The 13441-nt window shown below is 40.5% G+C and overlaps 1 protein-coding gene across 12 annotated transcripts in view; it reads left to right on the plus strand.

Annotated features, from left to right (window-relative positions):
* LOC112452622 (TLD domain-containing protein 2) overlaps nucleotides 1-13441 on the plus strand; it is a 143968-nt gene that overhangs the window by 65601 nt on the left and 64926 nt on the right. For 5 of the 12 annotated variants that reach the window (XM_025012914.1, XM_025012917.1, XM_025012918.1 and 2 more), the window contains exon 1: nucleotides 420-2900. The exons of the other annotated variants lie outside the window; for them this stretch is intronic. In XM_025012914.1, the coding sequence (XP_024868682.1) occupies nucleotides 2209-2900 (692 nt within the window). In that variant the 5' untranslated portion in view covers nucleotides 420-2208. Of the gene's footprint in view, nucleotides 1-419; nucleotides 2901-13441 lie in introns of those variants that run through there. 12 annotated transcript variants of the gene reach the window in all.

Genomic DNA, 13441 nt, shown 5'->3' on the forward strand with positions numbered 1-13441 from the left:
CGTTTATCGTTAAAACGTGACGTGTTAATGCTCCAACGTTTCAAACGCTCACCCCCATATACCCGTGAAAGATGGTCCAAGGAACGTTTATAAAATTTGGACGACCGCGCTTTCTGACGTTTTTATGAAATTTTTAAAAAATAGCCGCAAATGTGTCTGACTCGGGATCAAAGGATCCCATAAACGAGCGGCCGTGATCGTAATACAGGTTTCCTCTCTGGTCCCGAGTCCCGAGACGAGAATCAGGATCCATGCCAGATATATCTCTCGTGCGTATCCTTTCGGTATACGCGTTCGTCGCGACTCGGGGTGGGGGATGCGCCGCGAAAGAGAGAGACAGTCCGCGCGCGAGGCGGGCAATGCGGTACGCGTGTATAAATACAAGCGGTCGCGTTCGCTCGCGCTTAGTTGCTGCGATATCCGATTCACGTGACGGTTGTTGTTGATCGAGCGCGCGCCTCGATCCACGCTCGCAAAGTCTCCCGACGCTCTCCCGTGTTATTCTGTATACGCTTTCGTCGCGTTATCGTGTGCGTAGCGTAAGTGCGTGTGTTCGTTCCGATAACGAGAGCGAGTCGAGGGAGGAGATAAAAAGAACGCGTGCGAAGAAGAGCGGCTCTTCTTCGCGAAGAAGGCGCGTTTTAATCGCGCGTGTGTTCGAAGAGAAGAGCGTAAAAGGAAAGGGGTATTTATTTATACAATCAAGAAGCTACGGAGTGAGAAGAAGGGAAAAGGGGGCTCGAGATAAGGAAGGGTCTTCCGAGGGGTCTTATGCCTGCCCTCAGGAAGATCGTCCTCGCGCTGTTGTCACCGAGCGTGATGCGAGACAACTACCAAGTCTCGTCCCTGCCGCCCTCGGCAGGCAAGGGTTGATCGGAGCGCAAACGGAGCAATCTTGAGAAGCGTCGGATCGAGAAACGAAAATTCGCTTGATAGAAAAATTCGATGCGGCCCTCTGTTTTCGAAAAACGAAGCGAAACTCGTTGACGGCCGATCGGATGTTTAAAAACGGGAGCGTTTCGCATCAGGTATACGCACATAGATGTAAATAAAAAAAATATATACATATAAATAAACGCGGATCTCTCTCCAGTTGGGTCAACGATCGCGCGGACCCCGACGTGTTCTCCTCTCCACGGGCGTATCCGCCGACCGGAGCACATACACGCACACGCATCGGCGTACTACTCCTACGTGGTAGCACGCGTTGGTTTCACGAGAGTGACCGCGTCGACGGCGTCGTCGGCGTCAGGAGTGAAAAGGCGGTCGACCGTTCGGCTGCTTTCACCGACGAGCCGCGCCGGTGGAATAATGCCGCCGATCGCGCTTTAACGCTTCGTCGCGTCGCCCGTGCCGTCTAATCTTCGTGAAAAATGACGGCCGCTTGTCATCGATAACTATCACCGGAGCAAGATTCTTCTGCGAGAGGCGAAAAGCCCGTCGAAGTCGGCGCGACCGGCGAGAAATCGCGCGGATCTTACGTCGTAGACGAACTGGAGCGTCCGATATACACGACGAGCTAAATCCGCGAGTATCGCGAGAGTCCATTCCCTCTACGGCGCTTTGGAGTACGCGGACTAATACTATAGCCTGTAGCGTAACCTTCAACGGCCGCGCCGGTGTATAATATTAAACAGACAGCGGCGAAAGATCGTGGCCGACTCTCGCGGCGCGCGTCTTCGCTCGCGGATACTTGGAATCTCGGTGGATACTCAATCTACCGTGGATATCTAATCGTGAATAACGTCGTAATTCCTAACGGCTTTGTCCGCTATAAATTATTCGGTCAACGCCTTCGAGACGACCTTCCGTCGTGTACGTTCAGTTATCCCGTAGGACCAGCGAATACATTTTGTATCCCAGCCCGACCCTCGACGATCCTTCCTGCCAAGACATTAACGACTTCGCAGAAGAGAGCGACCCGTCCGATCCAATTATCCTCCGGTCTTCAACGGCCTTGCCGCTGTGAGACGTTAACCCGACGTTAGCGGTATCCAGCGGGGAACCGAACGATCTTTCACGACGCGGCGACGGTGTCCTCGGCGGTATAGCCAGTAAATAGAGAGAAGTTAATCTGGACGCGAGCTGACCCCCAGTGACCTCGATATAAGATAGTAACTCGACATTTTTCTGACGCTCTCCGGCGCGATGCGCAATACCCGACTGTGAATCGTTCGTCATACGGACGACGTGGCCGTTCCGGTTAGCATGGAAACAGCCAAGATGTACATAAGCGAGCCGCAGAACGGTCATACGACCACCAAGTACGCCTCGACCAACTCCATCCCGGCGATGATGGATCAGGAGTCGTCGCTGGCGAGGATCCTCGGCGCCGTCGGCAAGCAGCGCGAGAACGCGGTGATTCTGCGCGACAAGACTCGTCGGCACAGCGTACTGGAGGATCTGAAGGCACGGCGGGACAGCCTCTTCCAGAGGGTCCGTAGGGCCAGCGTGTTCGAGGAGAAAGAGAATAGCGCCAAGGACAATACCAAGGACAATACCAAGGACAATACCAAGGACAGTACCAAGGACAGCGTCAAGAACGACGTGAAAGATAACGGCGCGAAGGAGAAGCCGAAGGACAAGAGGAGGAGCAGCAGCGACAGTAACAATGGCAGGAGAGGCTCGGTGTTCTACGTGTCCGAGGATCTGCTGGAGGAGAATCGGGACGTATTGGGGAACGAGGACCGCGACTACTTGGCCCAGGAGGCCAAGAAGGGCCGCCGTAAGTCCTGGCATCCGCTCGCGAAGCCGCCCAAGCTGGATCGCAAGAGGAGGAAGGGCGTGTCCGGCATTCCCGCGCAGTCCGGCAGCACGGAGGGACTTGATTCGCAACCGAGTTACACTCGGCAGAAGAGACCGTCCTGGTGGAACATTTTCGTACCGGACTCGGTCGTCAGGTATTTAAATTGCGATTGTTTTACAAATTCGAGTGCCGTGCCTCGCACGAACGTGAGTTACTCGTTGTTTTGCGAATGATCACGTACCCATTGCAGCAATCTCTGAGTGAGTCCAGTGAAATTTTTCTTTTAAAAGACTAATTAAGGTAAGCGAGAAATGAGACGTGTAAATTTTTAGAAAAATCTTATTGAAATTCAATTAACTGCAGAATGAATCGTTTATGAATTAAGTGCTATGAATATATTGTACTTTCGATACAACGTACTCCCGATAACATTGAGCGTCGAATAAAAGAAAGAAGGAATTCGCGATGCGATGGAGAACATAAATTTCTATATAATTCGTTTTATATTTATGTCGCTTAATTATTTGGCAAATTCACTGTTAATCTTTTCGAGCGATTTATTCGCACATCAATTGCAATTAATAATCATTAAGCGACCGATGCTCGGCGATAAAGACCGGAGTCGTAAAAAACATGTCTCGTACTGTTCGAAAAAAACTCGCGCGATGAAATACAAGTTAGCGATACTTTAAAACGCCATAATGACCGGTACGGTGATAATCCCAAATATTAATGCCCAATTCACGGTGACTTTCACAATGATATATTCATATGTGTGTTTCTGGTTGGCCTCCAATGTACACAGGCGAAAATGACGATTAAGATAGCGATGTAGTCTGGACATTCAATTAATTTTATATAATTTCCAATAATTCGATGAAAATTACTCCTTCCACGAATTTCGATGAATACGATTTCATGTCGCGTAATTTTAAACCTTTTTGATATTATAATCAATTTGTATAAATTTCAGATGCCATATAACATGCAGTTAATAATATCGCACTTAATGAATGATTTTAAATCACCATCGCATGCATATAAATAGCTCACGAAGGCAGCTGTTTATATTAAATTATATCGTTATCAATAATCTTTTATCGTTGTGCGTTGATATATAAGCACCCGACTCGTGAACTCGATTTTCAGTGAAAAATCGCGAATAAACGCGGCGTTCATAATCTGGCGAAGTCTCATAATCTGTGATCAGGAAATCTTTTGTCGTTCACCAGACGAGGGAACATTACTTCAGATAACAGTTCTTTGTAACGGTTGCAGCATTTTGCGAAAATAACGATAATTTGCAACCGATACGGCGCAGAAAGCGCGTATAAAGGAGATTCCAAAAGTATCAATAAAAATAATGTTAACCGGAAGGCAAAGAGTCATAAAGTCTTTTTTTAGCTCGAACGGTTGAATCTTACCGATACTTTATTTCAGATATTTAAGTACAAATATTTAAAAGCGGTCTTTTCCGTAAAACACTGACAGAGGAGACTAGACAAAGAACTTATTTCTACGTTTTACGGTGAAAAAATATTGTCGATGAAAACAGCGGGTGTTTCGAATGGAAGACACGACGGGGAAATTAAATGCGGAAATAAAAATAAATATAGAATTATCAAGGGCCCGATTTAGTTGAAGATTAAATTCTGGGCGTCATCCTGTTTTCACAGTATTCCAGCTGGAAGTAATGTGACATTTTTATTTCGAAGAAAATGGAATTTTCGATACTTTAATATTTCCCCGAACAATGTCGCCGGGAACGTTTTATGAAAGTTCCTCGTTGCCTCGCAATCTCGCGATTTCTCTACGAAAGACTTATATTCGCGGAAGTCACCGCGAAAAATCACCGTGTTTGCCCCTTCACAATTCGCCATAAAATCTACCCAAGCTGGCGGAACCGGACGATCATTCCGATGGACATGCTTAGTCAATAATCGAAAATAGAAAGTTTCAACTTTAATTGCGTTACATAATTCACATACGACTGAGATTTTCCGGAGTTGTCGAAATCACGAAAAATAGATACTATCTGGAAAAATAGACTTCGTATCGCGCGTTCGTTGAGTAAATTTCAAAATTTCTTTCAAGCGGTGTAAACCACTATTTTTAAACAGGGAATTAATCTGAGTTGATTTTTCTTACAATTTGAATTTTATGCGATATCTTTCTGCTGCTATAGGAAAAGGAATTTAACTGTTATTATGCTAAGATCTTCTATCTTTTTTTAATTACAACACAGTTATTTATTAATTAAAAAAACAAACTGACCGTAAATGGTCTTCTCTTTAAATTGATTGTATTTATATCCGGTCTGATTTCACTTATTATTATTAAAAAACAAATTTATTGTCCAGAGGCGTTATGGAAATTTGCTATTTAATGAAATCGTGCATTAATTGCATAGATATTTTGCATTTTTACTTTTGCACATGGCATATTTACACTCATGCTATGAATTGTGTATTTATACGTCTGTAGGGAAACGTTAAAGCCTAGAAGCAAAATGTTTTACTTTTTTCGAAAATTATATATATGTATATATACAATTCTTAATACATATAGTTTTCTTTCTGTACATCAAAACCGGAAATATTACTTAGGTTTGAATCTTCCATCACCCCGTGTCTTATTGTTAGATTGTCAACACTACGCATCTGCGTTGTTAGCATTCGTCTGATACCGATGTTTGCATTATTTAATCAACGTAACTTGCTGATAACTTTTGTCATATGTCATATATCTCGCGATTCATTACAAATCTCGTTGTCAACGCTATCGTTGTTAACATTATAGCCCATGCAGTAAAATGACTCGAAAGTTGTCGATTTGGAAGAAATAATTCGAACAGGGCTGAAACTTTGTACACAGGCTTGTTTTAGGGTACTATTTAACATATTAAAAGTCCCTATGTGTAGACGCTCGTTGCAGACAGGGGAGGGTCCAAAAGGTCAAAAAACCAGTTTTTCGCAAATAACTCGGAAAATATCAACTTTACGGAAATTTATGTAGATATAAAAATTGTAGCTTACAAAATTTCGCACAATTTCGTTTTTTATTCAAGTCTGTACGACCAAATGGAGCAGAGATAGAATTTTTTTAAAACACCGGTAGTTTTGGGACGCAACGAAAACGCGTACGTGCGTTGCGCATTTTTCGCAAAACTACCGGTGTTTAAAAAAATTCTATTTTTGCTCCATTTGGTCGTACAGACTTGAATAAAAAATGAAATTGTGCGGAATTTTGTAAGCTACAATTTTTATATCTACATAAATTTCCGTAAAGTTAATATTTTCCGTGTTATTTGCGAAAAACTGGTTTTTTGGACCTTTTGGACACTACCCTGTCCGCAACGTAGCGTCTACACATGGGACTTTTAATATGTTAAATAGTACCCTAAAACAAGCCTGTTTACAAAGTTTCAGCCCTGTTCAAATTATTTCCTCCAAACTTTGTCACTTTACTGGGCTATTAATGGCAAAAGAAATTGGTTTGAACTTCGAAAAGTTGATTCTTTATCAAATACACTAATAACTCTAAAATGTCAAAAATTAGCTAAAAGATTATCTAGAATATTTAAAATATACCTACATATTGCTCGAAGGGTTGAGTACTTATATCATTATATTGTCCTGGAAACAAAGGAACGTTAATCTCGACGCAATCGTTCAACGCGTTTCTCTTTCTTCATGTCATTTCTTGCGCGAATGGAACTCGAGCGTATCGCGTTCCGAAAAATTTTGGCTCGTCAAGACAGATTACTCGGAACGGAGATACAGGCGAGCCTCTTTGTGACTCGCGCAAACCGGTCGCGAGATCTTAAAATAGCCCTGTCTGTCATTCGGTGTTTTTTTTTCTTTCGCGATCCTCCCCCCTCTTCACTTCTCTCCTTTCAGGTACGAGTTTTATCAAATATCAATACTTTTCACTAATATGCATGTTTCTGATATATAATATTTGAATAAAAATGCGATTGCTATACCAAGAGACAATGGCCTCAGAACTGGTTTCAGAATATTTTGGATGTTATGTTATTTTCAACGAAGAAGCTAAAGACTACGTAATGTAAACATATATTCTGTTTGTTTTGGAATATATAAAATATAATTTTATCTAGATTTCAATCTTAGAGTATTTTAATTAAACCTGTCGAAACATTCCATCGTAATAAGAACAATAACTTAATCGGACAATGTGATTTTGTGACACGCGGTTGTAAATTATTTCTCGAGAAATACCTACGACACGTGTGTAGTTAAAAGCGTTACAAGTGCATCGCACATAGCAATTATTCGTGTAGCAATTATTTGTATACAAAAGCGCATATAATATGTAGAACCTTGAAGGCAGATGTTACATCTGGATTCAAGTACACGGCGACCTTACATAATTCGCGAGCCTCCTCCACCGCATTTTATCGACCGACACGAAATTACTGGGTGACATATTCCGTCCGTATTTATAGGAAAGATTTTGCATAATCGCGTTTGCACGGCTATTACTTTCCTTTAGCATCTTTAGACGTGTTGCGACAGTTATGCATTTTACTCGACGACCTTATTGCGCCTTAGCCACGCATTATGCAAACTAGGACAACGATTATTGTCACTGGAAGTATCGTTGTTCACTTCTGATGAAGCGAGAATGAAAATACGCTTGAAGAAGAATACGTGATGCTTTGTAGAACTTTTGTAAAATCTTGACGGAAAATTTTTCTAATGATATTTTCAAAACGATATTTCTTCAAATTGCAACTGGAAAGCATCTTTACGCAACTTTGCATAAGAAAATTTTAACGTAAAATGTAACTGAAATGAGATCTTGTTAACTTAAAGTTTATTTCAGCTTAACGGAAGATCATTTTGTTATCTACTTGTTTTTTTTATATCTATTTCTATCAATGCAGATCAACTTTTATAATTTTAATTTAACTTACTTTTTATCCTTTTCTAATTCTTAGAACTAGAAAAAGATAAAAAGTAAAACATAAAAAATGAGATTCAAGTTAATCTTTATTGGTTGAGATGGATATTAGTCTAATTTAGCCTGGTAAAAATATGCGAAAAATTTGTGTTATTAGTACATTGTGTTATTAATTTATCATAGGGAGAAATAATTCTGGTTTTAATTACAATTTTACAAATTTTACAATAGTTAATTTACAACTGTACATAAAGTATACTCATTAGAATTTAACATTCTAAAATTTAAATTAAAATACGCCTACAAAATCTTGTTGAAGAAATATATTTATTAATTGTAGATAGAGCAGAGTGTGGTACCTAAAGAATTTTATAGTTTTCGTTGTATTTTAACAATACAAGAGATAATCTCTCCTCCTCCTCTTCTTTCTCTCTCTCTCTGTCTTTCTTTCAACTTTTTTCTTTTAATATTTCTTTATAACTTATAGTTTGAATGATTCTCTATTGACGAACAGACAAGTACTTGACAATACTATCTAAACAGTTATCCCATCTACCGTGGGACTCCATCGTCTTCAGGCACGCAAGGTGTGTCCTTATCCGCCGGTCGCTTGCGTAAAGTGCGTGCGACTGACAAGTTGAGACGGGACAGCGTCGTTACGCTCTGATTCCGCCATTTCTGATCATTCCGACGTCTTTTATGGCGCACCGAGCAAGTACAAGGCATCCAATAGCGATTTAAACCGCGGCGGCCTCTCATTCCGGCTATCCACCTCTGTTTTTTTCTTCTCATTCGTATAGCGTTGCGAATCGCACATACGCGATTTACGCTTTATAAAGCGTAACACATCCTGAGCAGATTAAACTTTCCACACGGAAGTTATATTTCGACCGTAAACGTTTCGTGATGTTTTATGAACTGAATCACGTATTATTTCAATACGTTTCAGTAATCACCTTACGATAATCAAATCTAATATATGTTCGTCACATCTTCAAGTGTTTAATTTTTAATAATATTTCGCGGAACGACGCTATTCTGGAAAAAAAAGACGGATAAGCAACCCACTTTGGGGCCCATGATTAGTACTCTCTAAATCTGAATCAATGAATAACTATGAATAGTCACTGATATCAGAGTGTGAAGTATGTCACTGATTCGAATCAGTGGCATACTTTACCCTGATATCAGTAACTATTCGCTGATTCAGCAGTACTATTCACTGATTCAGATATAGAGAGTATCTATTTCAAAGATTTTTAAGTTATACTAGTCAATTCTCTCAATTAGTTCTGTCGATATTCAGTTACGCAAAGATAATTTTCACTTAAGGGGCACTAACCAAAATGTTAAGTTGCTTAATTGCAAGAAAACCGGTCAAAATTTCTTCCACAGGGTACATAGTTTTTGAATACAGATGATTATGGCAATAATTCTTGTTTTGCAAAATCATTTGCAAACATTTCGCATTGCAGAACTAAAATATTTTAACGGCAAATAAACACCGTGTATACATCGTAGGTAGCGTCGGTAGCGATACAGTATAAAACAGTTCTACAATTTCGACGACAATTTCCGGAGGTTTATTCCCGAGTTCGTGCCGAGATGAACACGCGCGCGCGCGCGCGCGCCGGAGAAAGAATAGATCCACGCGAGACAAAATTGTTACCCGTGTCCGTAATAAACTACAAATTATCTTTCTCAGAGGAATTGGAAATTCAGGTCAGAGCGCCGCAATGTTGCAGGAGCGCGGAAGTAAAGTCGCTCCTAAAGCACCGCGCGCCGCTTAATCGTTCAGTGAGAGAAAGAGCTCCTCGCGCACTCGCGTTTAAACTTCATAATGACGTACGCATCTTAGAACGAGCGTATTCAGTCGGCGAAAGGAATATTACGTGCCATCGAGAATATAATCCCGATACTTCAGTCTGACAAATTGCGGCTTTGAAGCATGATTTTATATCATGTGATTTAACACATATATATCTATATATATATTATAGTTTTACACACAGCCTTGTTTAATTAATTACATAAGTTATTATTTATTCATTATTCATCGTATATATACGATATTTCTAGTTTATAATTTGATGCGTTCACATTAGCTCATTTGTCAAAATCAATATCGCGTCTCCTGTACGCATAAATAATCCGCCTGAATTTTTTGCGATGGACCTTTTGCGCTCCAACCGGTTGTGAGACGGTCCGGAACCAGTTTTGAATCGCGGCGAGTGCGCGAAACGGCTGCATTTGCATCGAGCACGGTTGAAAGGGTGCCAAAGACGCGAGGTAGCGAAATATACGAGCTCTCTCACGCGCACTGCGAGGGGGGGGGGGGCAACGTGAAACGAGCGGACACGAAGATTACGATATCTTATTTTTACTCACGTTGAGCGCGTACACCGACTTTCAGGGACGGTGCTGTACGTCGCGGGTGCATCCTCGCGAGACGCGGAACGCGAATTCGTTTCGGCACGCGCTTTATTATCTGAAAAATACAGTCGGGACGGAGAGTGCTTTCACGATAACGTGTAACAACGTGCAATTTCACGGGAACGACAAACGCAGATTATGCTATAACGACCAGCCGATTTAATGAAATAGGAAGCGTGTATATAGGAAATGCAAATAGAAAGCGGGTGCAGTAAATATTATGTCATAGTGCGTGGCGATGGCTGCAACATTTTTATATTATTTATTCTTTATCAAATTTGGTTTTTCATCTATTTTTCTCTATCTATTTACCTTTTCTATCTTATTACGAACTCTTCAGACTCGACATCTGTGACATGGCATTATGGTTAATGCCTTTGTAATACAAGATAAAAGTTTCTTTTAACTTGGCTTTACTAAGGAATATCACAAACTCCAAATACCATCAACGTAATGGTATTTTCACAACTGTTCTACATCTTTCATTAATAAATAATCTGCTTACAAGTTTTAAAGTGATTTTAAATTATGCGAATTTTATTGATATAATTCTGATCCAAGAATCAAACTTATTTAAAGTATTCTAAAAAATTTTATGTTACAATAAACTCTTAGATTAGTTGGAGTTTTACAAACTCCATCTTAGTAATCGAGCTACATATTTTCAACTTTGTAAACGCCTTTGTCATGAAGGAATTAAAACGTATCGAATTAAATAAAGTTCATTAATTGATTGTATATGTAAGATTTTAGTACTTATCATTAATTCTTTTATTCTCGAGGGAAATGATGAAATTTGCGTGGTGCTTTTATCATTAATTATATCTTGTTGTCCTATGGCGTATATTATATCTTCAGGTGTAGGGTACCGATATCCGCGAAATGGCAATGAAAACGGTTTGCTCGAGATTAAAACGCGGCGGGGAAAACGCTTTGCCGGCGTGACTCGGTATCGACGCAATCGAATGATATTATCGTCAGCGATTGCCGGTCGCGTTGCGTCGGAGTTCGGCCCTGCGTTGCACCGCTGCACCGGCATAGAGACTATTAGAAAGTCGAGCTCTGTGCGAGTTACAAGTCCCGACGAAACACGGCTGAGCGGCGAATTTCATAACGAGCAGCAGCGGGATCTCTGTCCGTTGCCGCGAAATCCACGAAGCACCTCTACGTGAAAAAGAAAAGGGGGAAAAAAAACGCGATGGAAAATGCCCGCGCTATTTTCTCATTTGCTACCACTTGTGTATTTTTTAATGCGTCGTTGTTGTTCTTCTGAAAATTGCCGCGTTACGAAATCGATTTTTCGGGGAGAATAAAAAAAACTGCGATGTATAGAAGATAAAAAATTAATTCTCCAGTTATTTACTCGCGAATAATGAAATACTTTTGCAAAATCAATTTTAAAGTTTAATATAAATATTTATATATAAACGTTCGGTGAATATAACGGTGAGATTTTTAAATAGAAATTTTCAAATATAGAAATAGGTTAAATTAGAATCGAAAATATTGTATTGATGTTAAATTGAAAGCCATTAGCGTTTAAATGATTGAATAGCTTTTCTTGACTGAAATAAAGGCTTCCTATTAGTGCCGCTATTATACTACTACCGGTGCTACTATTTGCAAAATGTCGTGACTGTTTCATTCGTAACAATTGGTTCCGCGAGTTCGAAAGAGAACAACGAGACCGCGTGCATACATGGCGCATTGTAATTGTACAATGACGATGGGTGACGTCACTGATTGACAAACGGCGCACGCATCGCTTGACAGCTCGCGAACTTCGGCGCTTATCGATGCGGATATAAATGGGAACGTCGATGGAATTTTTCTATGAAATGCGAAATTGATAATATCAGCCGTAGTGTCTCGTTGTGAATGCAAAATTCCGCGCGTCGCGCGTCTGACGTTAAATTTTTATCTCCTGGCAACGCGCTGGGAAAGAATTTGGGAAGAAAGTGCGAGAACGAATTTACTTTTGAATATTTGCCGTGCAAGAAAACAATTGGGTTCTCTCTCGCTTGCTTTGCTCGAACAATAGCCGAGGTTAACGGGATTCGCATGATACTCTGTCGTTACGTAAATTCTTGTAAAACGTTAAATAAAAGTTGGACCGGATATATCCGAGAGCGAATATACTCCGTTGTTCCGTTAATAAGAATAACAATAATCGTTGATATATTGTCGAGAGAAATATGCATTTTTATTTATGCGCTTAATTTATCTTTATTTTTATGCACTTAATTTATCATCTTTAAGAGGACATGCAAATAGGCAATTATGAGAAATGCAACCGTGTTTCTGGTTTATGTTTTTATAATCTTTTACATTTCCAAATTTCTGCACGCCCGACGAATTCCTGGATTATTTAATTTATTCCGCGACTTTCAAAAACTCGTTGAAATTATAAACATTCAGATTCTCTTATTTAAAAAATTTATGGTTTTGTTTTACATGTTTTTATGCCGGAGCAATTAATTTTTTAGACTGACGTGTTGATCGCAAAACCGAATAATAAGATGCAGAGATATTTGATAAACATCACTGACCATTTACAAATGAAACAAACGCAATGCGGTAAACGTATGCAGTAAACGTATATGCGGTTAAGAACGACGGGAAGTTATTCTTAACCGCATTGCTGTTCTCGAGGGAAAAGAGACCAGAAGACGACGTACGGTAATGAATTATAATTGATTTTGATAATTAATTTAAATTCTATTAACGTGCTTTTGCAAACGATAATTTATTGTGTTGTTTTACATGTTTCTATGCTGGCGCAATTAATTTTTTTAGACCGGCGTTTTGGTCGCAAAACTGAATAATAAGATGCAGAGCTATTTGATAAACACTGATGACCATTCGCGCCATCCGCAGGTCATAAATCGCAATTGTCGCGACAAAACTGCAACGGCATGCATTACTACGTTCTATATACAATGCGCATTTGTCATCCATTCCGTCATCTAGCTTTGTTTTGTAAGGCGTTCATTAAACCTGGCCGCGACTCCGACTGCAACTCTGTATCTTTTCTCCGCATCTCGGGAATTCTTGGCAGCCGATACGTCAACCGGGAGAGACGGCACGTCGAGTGCCAGGCGCCAACACGCGCAACAGCTGGCTTGTTGCCGTTGCTTAATAGCCAAATGCTTAATAGCCAGATTTTTCGATGCTATGGCTACCTCCGACGCGAATGAGTTTATCACCGCTGTGACATGCATTTTTGGGTCATGATGCAATTATTCCCGGGACTTAATATGTTCTCCATTTACCTCACCGCTAATATTTTCCGGACGAATGAGAAAAATAGATCTTTTCTCGTGAACTCGCGTTACA

Source organism: Temnothorax curvispinosus, unplaced genomic scaffold (genome assembly GCF_003070985.1).
Source record: "Temnothorax curvispinosus isolate PA1 unplaced genomic scaffold, ASM307098v1 QBEX01003544.1, whole genome shotgun sequence".
In the NCBI taxonomy this organism is placed as follows: domain Eukaryota; kingdom Metazoa; phylum Arthropoda; class Insecta; order Hymenoptera; family Formicidae; genus Temnothorax; species Temnothorax curvispinosus.